Source organism: Anomaloglossus baeobatrachus, chromosome 1 (genome assembly GCF_048569485.1).
Source record: "Anomaloglossus baeobatrachus isolate aAnoBae1 chromosome 1, aAnoBae1.hap1, whole genome shotgun sequence".
NCBI classification, from domain to species: domain Eukaryota; kingdom Metazoa; phylum Chordata; class Amphibia; order Anura; family Aromobatidae; genus Anomaloglossus; species Anomaloglossus baeobatrachus.
Genome location: NC_134353.1, coordinates 364907398 through 364919449, shown reverse-complemented (window position 1 = coordinate 364919449; position 12052 = coordinate 364907398). Strand labels below are relative to the sequence as shown.

Genomic DNA, 12052 nt, shown 5'->3' with positions numbered 1-12052 from the left:
GCATTATAAACCATGAACACACAAATGGCGTATTAGCAATCCCAATGTTAACTCTGAGTACATAAATTGCACACTTAAATAGCAACAGGGCTTTTGCCAAATCCAAACCCTGAAGACCAAAATGAAAAAAGCACCATGTAAAAAATAGAAAATGTTTAGAAAATGGACAGACTGTAAGTAGAGCTATAGGAGTGCAAATGCAGACAGCGCTGGTATAGTGGTAATCAAAGAGTCAGACAGCCTGTAGAGCAATTTGACAAGGAAGCAATTCATCCAAGCATAAATGGTAAATAATATTAAAAAAAACTTACAAACAAAGGATGAAAAGACCCCACGTATATCGCCACGCAATGTGTGACGTCTTCAGGGGTAAGATGCAGTAGTACGAGCTCTGACACAGGTATAAATTCAAGAATAATTGAAATTACCTAGAGTAGCTGCAATAAGATGTTTTTGCCGTTCATGGTTTTGGGCGCCGATATCGCATGACTGTCAGGCGGGATGCCTGTGATTTGCTGATCTGTACTGAAAAAAAGTTAAGGGCACTTTTGGCCCTGGCATTCTATCATGAATGAGAGATCCTAGCCATGCTCGTTTCCCACTAATTGGCCCTTGTTTACAAGGTACCATCCCGAGGCAAACAAGTTTTGATCTCCTTAACATTGCTCCAGCTTAAACTCACATCTGCACCCAGTACCAGGTCCACAGGAGTGATTTTTTTTCCATCTACAGCAGGTGACAACTGCAGGTCATCACTGGGTTCAATGTGCAATCCAAGGTAGATGTAGAAACCATAGTTAAGTTTCGTGATTGGCTGTAGTGGTCATGATGTGATGTCGCTCCTGCAGCCATATCAACAAAGATCATTCTTCTTTTAGGAAGATTAAGTTTTTAAGCAATTAAAGCTCAGAATAAGAGAAGTATTTGATTTTAAAGGGGTTGTCCAGGTTTGGCATGAGTCTGCTGTCACTTTGTGCGACTGCAGACTTGTCAATCTTCACATTGTGCAAAGCACGCGCTGTCAGCATATATTGCATACTTGTGCTCTCATGCGCGCTCGGTCTCCCTTCTGACATCAGAGAAATCTGACAGCGCTTGGTATTGACAATTTGAGTATTCACAAATCTGCAGTCACAGAATAAATGCAGACTTTTGTGTCAAACCTGGAAACCCCTTATGAAGGAGCTATCTCAAAAGGTGTGGTTCACTTCTGTGGATCAGAAAGAGACCCCAGCACTCCTCCAGCTCATGAAATTTATATACCCTATGTTCATGAAGACCACTTTTAACATGTTGGCTAAGTGATTCCTCTCTACGATGTTTTGTCACATTTAATAACCCTTTAAAAATATTTTCACTTTAAAAAATTCAGACTCTAGTTCTGTACTATTAACTGGTAAAATTGCTATAGACTTAGTGATACATGTTTTATGTTTTCCAATGTGGTATAATTGTAGTTCAAGAGTTGACAGAAATGTAATACTTTACATACTGAAATTTGTCTTTATTCATCATTAACATTGCAATAAGAAAGACATTGGTGGTCTGCATAAGGAAAAACATGGAGTCAATGTGGGGTAGTGTTATAATTTCAACTGTACCTAATATTTTAATTCCTGATTCTTTTAATCTTTTTTTTTTTTCTAGCTGACTGAGACAATAAATATGGATCGAGGAAGAGGCCAAAGGGAAAGTGCAGGTATAAGTAGGAACATTTACCCGCAGCAGTACAGCTACCCCTCCACGCAAAATTTAGAGATACAAGAGCTAGCATCTAAGCGAGTTGACATTCAAAAAAAAAGGTTTTACTTGGACGTCAAGCAGAGTGCTCGCGGTCGCTTTTTAAAGATTGCAGAAGTTTGGATTGGTAGAGGTCGACAGGATAATATTAGAAAAAGCAAGTTAACATTATCCTTGTCTGTGGCTGCTGAATTAAAAGATTGTTTAGGAGATTTTATTGAACACTATGCTCATCTGGGTCTACGAAGCAGTCATTCTCAAAGAAGTGAACATGGTAGTGAAAAAGAACATGATCCTAGAAGGAGGCCTCATCCATCCTCTCCTTCAGGCTCTGTTGGATCAGAAGAACCTGCAACACACAGCGTTCTGAAAACTGAGTATATTGAACGCGACAATAGAAAATATTATTTAGATCTTAAAGAGAACCAACGGGGACGCTTTCTAAGAATAAGACAAACCATGACCAGAGGACCTGGAATGATTGGTTATTTCGGGCAGAGTTTGGGTCAAGAGCAAACCATAGTTCTGCCAGCGCAAGGTATGATTGAATTCAGAGATGCATTAGTTCAGCTTATTGAAGATTATGGTGAAGGAGATATAGAAGAACGACGAGGTGGTGGTGATGAACCTCCTGAGCTTCCAGAAGGAACGTCATTCCGTGTGGACAATAAGAGGTTCTACTTTGACGTTGGCTCCAACCGTTATGGCATATTCTTGAGGGTAAGCGAAGTTAGACCACCCTATCGCAACACTATCACAGTCCCTTATAAAGTATGGACCAGGTTTGGGGACAATTTTATCAAATATGAAGAGGAAATGAGAAAAATTTACAATAGCCATAAAGAAAAGAGAATGGATGCACGTGTGGACAGTAGTGAAGAGCAAGAGTGTCCTGAGTAGAGCAAATGCCAGTGAACACCTTAGAAAATTTGAAGTCTTTTTATTGGAGACAAATTCTGTAGTCTTTTAGAAGATTTCCCTATTTTTCATTTTTTGTTCATTCCTTTTTTAATTATTTTTTTTTTTTTTTGCAGAGTATCAATGGACAAAATGTCCTCAGTCTGGTGTCCACATCTTAGCCTACAACACAAACAATACTATGAGCTTACCAGCCTCTGATAGAGCTGCTTTAATAATTTCAAGACTGTATGTGTGTTTTTTTTTTATCAGCACAAAGTTCAACCTTTTAAAATACTTAGGTAAGGCTTGAATTGCACTATAAAGGCAAACTACATTATATCTATATTTCTACTTGCATAGATGTATAGATATTCTACAAATACGATATATATATATAACCTAATCAACCTTTTTTTTTTTTTTAATTGTTTTATTTCCAGATTTGCTTTCAGCTCTGCCAAGCTTATATACAGGGCATTTATTACTGTGAATGTATATGAAATGCATTTACACATTTGTAAAACTCTGTTCAGAGTTGAGAATGTCTGTTGGATGCAGAATCCATCAGCAACTAAGACGAATGGTAGCTGACAGTGTGTGATAACTGTTTACACTGTTTACAGCCAAGGAATTTCTACATTTCAAAGAAACTGTTCAAGTGTCAACGAAACGGCTGCACTGTAACGAGGGTAAAAAAATATATCCTGACAGTAGCAGTTTGCATATGTAAAAGAGTAGAATTATGCCTTTTAACAATATTCCTCCCTTTATGGCTATTTTATATAGAAATATATAGATTATGGTGCACCTATGTATAGGCCTGTTGTACTATGAGAAATTGTTTATATTGTAAGTCAAGGTAACTGATTCCCCTTCCTTTCCCGGTGTGTGCGTGTGAGTGTCAGGTCACAAAGAAAAAAAAAAATATTAGTGAATGTTAAAATATTCTTTTAGTTGAGTAGGGTTTGATTGTGTTTATGCAGCATCTCCTAGCAAAGAACGATTGGGTGCTTTAACAAAAAAATGGAAAGACCTTTTTCAATTCACCTAAAGCGTGGCGTAGGGTTCTCATTTATGACAATGGACAGTTGAACCATACCAAATCTGCCCTTATTTATGTATTGTTTTGCACAAGGGGTTGCTGACTTTGTATGTTGGGTGTAGAAGCACTAAAAAAGTTTTATTTTTTATTTAAAGAAAAAAAAATTCTATATCTATAAATATATATATATGAACCATTAGTGTTTAATTATAAATTGTATGTATACCATAGTTATGCATGTTAAGCATATCTATAGAGTTATCTTTAGTAATGATTATAAGTGGGGTATACAGTAAGTATCACTACACTGTTGCTGCTAATCACAGTGCCTGTAGTAATGGAGAATACGTTCACACTTCTAATTCGGGGAAGAATGTAACAAATTAAACTTTTTGGTCCATAAATATCCTTCAGTAATGACAATGCCTCTATTTGTCAATGACTTGCCATTTTTCCGAAACCGTAATTGATTACTGCAGAGAATAACATTGGTTTGTCTGCAGCAAAGTGCTCCATTACTTTGTCATTCTCTTTTATATTTTACTTTATTTTTTTTCTTTTATTGCAAAATAGCTTGTATCATTTGCTCAAAATGTATTGTTTACTTTGGTAAGACTTCGTTCACCCTTGTGCAATTTTGGTGGAATTGTATTACAGATATTTTTTTCTTCCATTTAGCATTACGTCCTCGTAGAACATAATGTTACATAAAACAGGACGCATACATTTTAATGAAAGACCAGTATAATATTGCTATTTTAGTATTGTGAGCAAGGCCTAATTAACGTTTTGGAGCATTTTGCGTTTCAGTGAAAACCATGTCTGCGTTCATGACCCATCTGCTTTAGCAGTTAATTGTATTTTCTATGAAATGCCAATTCTAGAGCATTTTACTTAGAACTTTGCATTGTGCTGTTCTCTGTTAGTACACCTAGAAATTTCCAAATTGACAACTGGGTGTGCCCTTGGACAATATCTGACTGTTCAATCGGTGCTGACAGGATCAGAATGTATCAGGACACACCCTATTATAAAGGACACTAGTAACGTCTGTCGGTTTGTTCTGAAACTTCTAGAAGGGTTAAAGGAAGAATACCATAACATACAGGTATTGGAAAAGATAATCCAGAAATGCTATTCCACAGGCAATACAAGAGCTGACAGGTCCTCCTTAAATTCTAAATCAACTAGTTTACAAAACCTGCTATTTTAGGGCTATATATGACTTTTAAATCTTGAAGCTGAAAATTAGACAGTCATCAATGCTAAAGTTTTGTAACCATGCAAGATACTGAAGTGTGGTTCCAATTTTGTATGGTATGTAATATAGAAAAAGGTTCCTATCTGTTACATTATCAGCATCATTAATTTCTGAAATGTTAAAAATGTGACTGAAAAAATAATGGTAGATTGGAATTGAGGGATCACAGCTACTCCGTCATGTATGTTTTATTAATTTGCCATGACTCTAATGTGAATAGAAGTAATTAGTGAATGGTAGAGGAACATATCTGTATATACATTTTGTGGAGGTTCTCAGAAATAGAGCAGTTTTGTAAGTTAAAGTGTAACCATTACTGAGATAGGAGATAGCAGTTGTTAATGACAAGATTCTATGTGGATAGAAGAGGGCGGAGCTCTGTCTCTAGCTCCTCCCATCATAGAATTGTATGAACAACTGTGCCATCTCCTATCTCAGTAATGGGTTTACTTATATGTTAATCACATGTTGATCTTTCTTGGAGTAGTTTTAGTTCAAATCATGTGTTTACGGTAGGTCTTTGGTTAACTGGTAAAGCTAATCACATAACTCAACATCAAACATGTTGGTTTCACACATTTGTATTCCGGCCTCATTTATCAAGTAGCTAGACCCTTGCTGGAGTACCAAAGTAAGCTTGGCTCACAAGTGATTTAGTAAAATTGCAGGTTGTTCCAGCCATATTACAGCCCTGCTACTGGCCATGTCCTTGTAAGGCTGTTCCACTACTATATTGATGAGCCATCCTAAAGGTCCAATCCGAGCTTGTTCACAATAATCGACCAATGAGTAAAATGCTTGTTCCTCCAATTAAATTCTTGTGCTGCACAAAAGATGATCATTTTCGGCAGCTCATCATCCTGACTGCAGATCAGCAAATAAGTGACAGTCAATGATAGTTTAGTGTTGCTGAACAGTTTATGTAAACAGTCCTGTAGGATAGGTCATCAATATCAGATCGGTTAGGGCACTTCCACCCACCAACTATCCAATTCCAGCGGAGCCCAGATGTTAGCCGTTACAAAGCAGAGTAGAGCAGCAACTACTACACATTTTATGGACCTGTGCTTTTCAGCTTTGTGACTAACATCTGGCCACGGAGAACAAAATATTGGTGAGGTTGCTAGCTTTCAGACCCCTCACTGATCTTGGGATCGGTCATCAATATAACTATAGTATTTCTATGTAAAGTACTACATAGAGTGACAGTAAAAGCATATGCCAAATGCCATTTAAAGGGGACTATGTTATGTATTTAAGGAAGCCAGTAACCTATTATACCAAGAAGAAACTTTGTGGTGCTTAAAAGTATGTGAATTTTTCAGAATTGTCCACATTTTTGCCGACATTTGAGCTAGAACTACCTTTTGGATTTTCACACAGGAGAAAAATTATTCAATATCACATATCTGTGAGTGATAGACTTTATGTAAACTTTAAGATTAGCAGATAACGTGACATTGAAATTAGAGTCTCATGTTTTCTATCAATGGCACGACAATCCGGTTAGAGTGGGTGACCTGTTTTATCTTCAGAAGAGGGATGTAGCGTATAATCATTACAATACGTTTGTTGAAGTGTATCATCAAAGAAAACTGAGGACCTTAGAAAACTATTTGTTGATGCTCATCAGGCTGGAAACTGTAAAAAATCAATCTCTAAAAAGTTTTGACTCCACCAGTCCGATGCAGATGGGCACATTATGTACAAATAGAAGACATTCAAGACCATTATTGCCTTCTCCAGGAGTGGTTGAACAAGAAAGATCACTCAAAGAGCATGATGTATAGTAGTTTGTGAGGTTACAAAGGACCTAAAAGTAAACTCTATAACAACTAGCGGCCTCTCACAGTAGCTAATGTTAATGTCTACTATCAGGAGAAAACTGGACAACAGTGGTTTACATGGCAGGTTTCCATAATGAATATTACTGCTCATCTGCAGTTTAAGTTCATCACAAGTCAGAAAGCTATTGCAACAGTGTTTTGTGAATAAATGAGCCCTAAATAGAGCTTTTTGGTATAAATGAGAAACATTGCTTGCAGAAAGAAAAAAATACTATATATAGTGGATAAAAAAAAAACTCATGTCTTCTGTGAACCTCACTGGTTTTGATATCATGGGTTAGGCCTGTTGTGCTGCATCTGGACCAGAATGGCTTGCCATCATTGATATAATCGTTCAGAAGTCTGAATAATACCAGCAAATTCTAAAGTAAAATAACAAATATCTCTAAGAGAGCTGAATCTCAAGACAACGTGGGTCGTGCAGCAAGCCACAAACTACACAAGTCATTAGGAAAGTCTTGGAATGGCCTAGTCAAAGTCCTGACCTTAATCCTATGGCAATATTGTGGAAGTACCTGCAGCAACCAGTTCATGGGAGAAAACCAACCAGCACAATGGAGTTAAGGCTGTTTTGCTATGAAGAATGGGATACATTTCCTTCAATCCGATGTGGTAGACTAATCAACACTTACTGAAAATATTTAGATGCAGTTATTGCTGCAGAGAGTTACACGACACATTTAAAACCAAGGATGACCCACTTTTGCTAATTAAACTTGTGATATTGGATCTTTTTCCTCATTTAAAGGGAAGCCGTCAAAGTTCCACCACCTCAAAATGCACATAAATCCATAGAGCCCTTTTACATCTATCTGTTGCTGTATTTTTGAGAGATTAGTGTGTTACAGTGCATGACAGAGCACTTAACAAGTCCCAGCCTCCTGAGCTTGTTTTCCCACCTATCACTAAGGGGTTTTTTTTAGCTTGATTGATGACTCCTTGTCTATTTTCAGTATGGGGCTGGTTCACGTACGGACAGATTCCCTTTGAAAAAATTTAGTCTAATATTTTTTCCTCCTTTTTTTATTTGACTTGATTCTCTTTACCTACTTTTATGACTTGTGTGAAAACCTAATCTATGCAGAAATCTAGATAATTTTGGAAGGCTCATAAACTTTGAAGCGCCACCAACTGTAGTTGAAATGACTGACATTACCTCTACTTAAGCACTTTGTAAAGTAATTTTGCTATGTAGATAGACCATTAGTGACTTTTAGTCACTAGAACTTCCACTTCTTTTTCAGATATACATAAAATTACTAGATTATTCTATTCTAATATCTCCAGATGTACAGTGTTTGTGCATTTTATAATATAGAATTTATAAGATGTTTGAGAAGTATGTCTTTCTATGTAAAGTCATGATCTAGTTTGAGGTATATGTGAATTACTGAAGGTATTTATTTGGTGCTGGTATAGCACTAATTTTAGAGGATCTGTGCAATATATGATCTATAAATGTATGTGGTAATCAATGTGCTTTCAGCATAAGACAACTCATTGTAAGAGTTTATAGCTTATTGTATCCAACTGTGTATTTGTCAGTCTTGCATTACAGAGCAGATCTGCTTTTCCATGAATATGTTCAGTTAATGTAAACTGTTCTCCAGGAGTAGAGATGAGCGAACCTGAGGTCTGGTGGAAAGTTCAAATGAGTTACAACTGCAAACCACTCAAGCGACCAGCGCTGTGGTTGGGTATAAGTGATGCTCCGCTATGTGTGAGTGGCGTGCTGTGTTTGAATGGCTCGCACTGGGGGTAAAATCAGCATAATCAGATGTAATGTGCGTGCACAAGAAATAAAATTAAGTCTGCCCACCCTCCCCCGGAAACTTCTGCTTATGGCTGCCAGAATGTGGGTGGAGTCACAAACTGCCCAATTACAGACTTCCATTGAGGTTCGGATCAAGTCAGGGTCACAAACCGAAATTTAATGTTTGGCTGTACCTGCTGAATCGAACGTCCATAGGTTCAGTCATCTCTACCAAGGAGGACCCCACTGTCACAAGTCAAAATCTTTCTGGGAAAGCGACTTGTGGACAGATGAGACCAAGATGAAGCTGTTTGGTAAAGCACATCATTCTGTTTACCGAAAACGGAAAGAAAAGAACACTGTACATACACGCAAATATGGTGGAGATCCAAAGATGTTTTGGGGTTTTGCTACCTCTGGGACTGGGTGCTATGACTGTGTAAGGCATCATGAAATCTGAAGATTACCAAAGGATTTGGGGTCACAATGTAGTGACCAGTGTCAGAAAGCTAGGATTGTGTCTTAGGTCATGTGTCTTAGAGCAGGAGAATGACCTCAAACATACTTCAAGAAGCACCCAAAACTGGATGGAAACAAATCACTGGAGAGTTCTGAAATAGCCAGCAATGAGTCTAATCTAAATCCCATTGAACACATGTGGAGAGATCTTAAAATTGCTTTTGGGAGAATTCTCTCTTCAAATATGAGAGACAAATTGCCTCTCACGAAGTCATGAGATGACATTTGCGGTTTCTAAAAAGTCTATAAAGATGGGAGGAGAAGAAATTAAAGGCAGAGAGGTGTATGCTGCTACAAGCTCTCCTGCAACATTAGTTTAATGGCATTTTTAGCCTTGAACTTTAGAATTGTTATAGTCATTAAAAGTAAGGTTCATTAAAGTAAAATATTAAATCATTCTAAAGTAAGGGGATGTTGTAAAAGATGTGTCTTAAACTAAGTTAAAGGTGGTTTTGATGCTTGTCATTTTTTTTTTTTGCAGTCATGTTGCGTCTGCAGATAGCTGTAATCCCGGCAGTGTGCATCAGGCACACTGTCAAGAGTTGCTCTATTTCCAGCTTGAGTGGACAGTCGTGACGTGATATGCAGCAGAAACAATGTCAGAAGTCATCTCTATTTCCAGTTTGACCGGAAATACAAGTGACCACGATATCTATACTTGTGTGTCGACTAGCTTCTCATCCACTTTTCTCAATGCGCTATTGAGATATACAGTTAAAAATGTATGTAGTTCGTATATGACTGCAATTTTGCAAATAGTGGACTCCTGACGGTGTGCTTGCTGTAGTAAGTCAGTATTTGACAATCAGCAGTCATAGTAACTGCAGAAATTTGTTTACCTCTGAAATCCCCCTATAAAGTGTCATCAAACTTAATGCTCAGTCACACAGCTGATCAGTGAGGCAACTGCAAACTACATCATGGGAGAAGTAAATGAAACACCAAAAGATCTAAAGTCCTTTTCTCTAGATATGTGCCAATGGTAGTAAAATTGGGAGATTAAACTGGACAACCAGATTAAAAATGTAAAAAGATCAGCCCGTCATGACAAATTTTGTACTAAACTCAACTTCCACAAATCTTTATGCTTAGCTTTCAAGTTTGGAAATGAATATGTGATACTGTATTCCTGTCATGGTGGCTATTAAGCTTTCTGGCTGTCTGTAACTTTGCTTTTATGTTTCAACAGTTTTATGGAGATTGTTTTGTACGTCCACATCTCCAACCACATCCTATAGGATCCATTTAAATAAGGAACAGATCCTTTTAAATATTAAATTGCAATACATGTGAGAGGGATCCATTCATAGATCCACCATAACGTAAAAATATCACTAAACACACACACACACTGCCTCGACAGTGCTAAAGTACTGGAGCACGGGTAAAAAGTATTGTGTTGAGGGAAAATTGTGTACACTGAGAATATCCATTTACAGAAGAAATGAACTGTTCTAAATGAGAAACAGTACGGCTTGAAACATGTAAAATAGTTCATTGTTGAACATGGCTGTACTTTATAAGCTACAAAAGTGAAGAAACGAGGCATTTGCCAGCTTATCCCTGCATAACCACCATGTGAAATTTTTCCAATGGCTATAAATTAAACATAATACTAGCAGTCTGTCTATGGCTTCAAAATTGCAGTTATCACGCACATTTCAAATATTTGTTTGATATCTGTCAAATTCTGCAGTCTTACAACTATAATCACTGAGAGCCCATAATTTATTAAATTAAAATATATTTACTATTATTCAGTCCAGATCCTGAAACTTCTTAGAACTACTCTCAAGTACATATGGCTTCTTCTAGTTTTGTATTTTTGTTTTATAAAATAAAAAAATGGTCTATTTATCTATCTACATACACTGAATGAGCATATGTATATGTATTGGCTTATATAAACCATATAGAGAAGAGTATTTGGAGACATTACCATCCCTTTTTCAAATCCATAGGACTTAAAGAGAACCAATCACCAGGATTTTCGTATATAACCTAAACCCAGTGCTATACTGGCACTATCAGGCTGATTCACAAAATACCTGTAGTGGTCAGCTCAGATGTTTTAGGTTTTTAAATCCAAGAAAGTGAAGTTTCTATAATCGGCAGCTGCTTGAGTGACAGTAGCTGAGGAGCAGATAATATCTGGGGTGAATATTTAGACTTATCCCCTCCCCTTGTTAGATTTAGCATAAGTATTCAATCAATATAACTTTTCTCTTACAGGACCTGTGGTAAGGTCATGCTTATGTGACCAGAAGGGGCGGGGCCCCAGCCCAAAAAACTGATCTATCATGAAGCAACATTTTCCTATTGGCTGAGGCCCCACCCCTTCTGGTCACATGAGTATGACCTCACCACAGGTCCTGGAAGAGAAGTTACTTCAATTGTATAATATTTATGCTAATTCTAACAGCGAGAGGGGATAAACTATGCATACCCCCAGATATCTGCCCCCCCAGCACCTGCCGATTTTATAAACTTTCTTGTATTTCAAAATCTAAACATCCGAGGTGACAACTAAATGTATGTTCAGAATCAGCCTGATAGTGCCAGTATAGCACTGGCTTTAGGTTATATATGAAAATCCTGGTGACTGGTTCCCTTTAATATGGAATTGCTCCCTCTCTTGAAGCTAAAACTGCTTCCACTCTTCTGGGAAGACTTTCTATAAGACTTTAGAGGTGTTTGTAAGAATTTTTGCACATTTATCCAGAATAACATTTGTGAGAGAAATCATTGATGTTACATGATAGTACCTGGCTTTCAGTCATTGTTCTAGCACATCCTAAGGTTGTTAGATGGTGTTGAGGTCGTGGCTTTGTGTGGGCAGGTCAAGTTGTATCACATGAATTTTTCCTAACCATGCCTTAATGGTCTTTGTTTTGTGGAGGACAAAACAGGAAGAAGGAACAAAGTGGGAAGTATGCAGTTATCCAAAATGTCTTGGTATACAAAAGCATGAAGATTTCTCTTCACTAAGT

At 37.4% G+C, this 12052-nt stretch overlaps 1 protein-coding gene across 2 annotated transcripts in view; it reads left to right on the top strand.

Annotated features, from left to right (window-relative positions):
* The window catches only part of PURG (purine rich element binding protein G), a 55985-nt gene extending 44942 nt beyond the window's left edge, over nt 1–11043 (top strand). Inside the window, exons 3-4 of one of the 2 annotated variants that reach the window (XM_075352465.1) lie at nt 1648–2460; nt 2775–11043. In XM_075352465.1, the coding sequence (XP_075208580.1) occupies nt 1666–2460; nt 2775–2819 (840 nt within the window). In that variant the 5' untranslated portion in view covers nt 1648–1665 and the 3' untranslated portion in view covers nt 2820–11043. Of the gene's footprint in view, nt 1–1647 lie in introns of both variants that reach the window. The other variant, XM_075352464.1, reaches the window with a different exon arrangement.
* The last annotated feature ends 1009 nt before the right edge of the window (nt 11044–12052 follow it).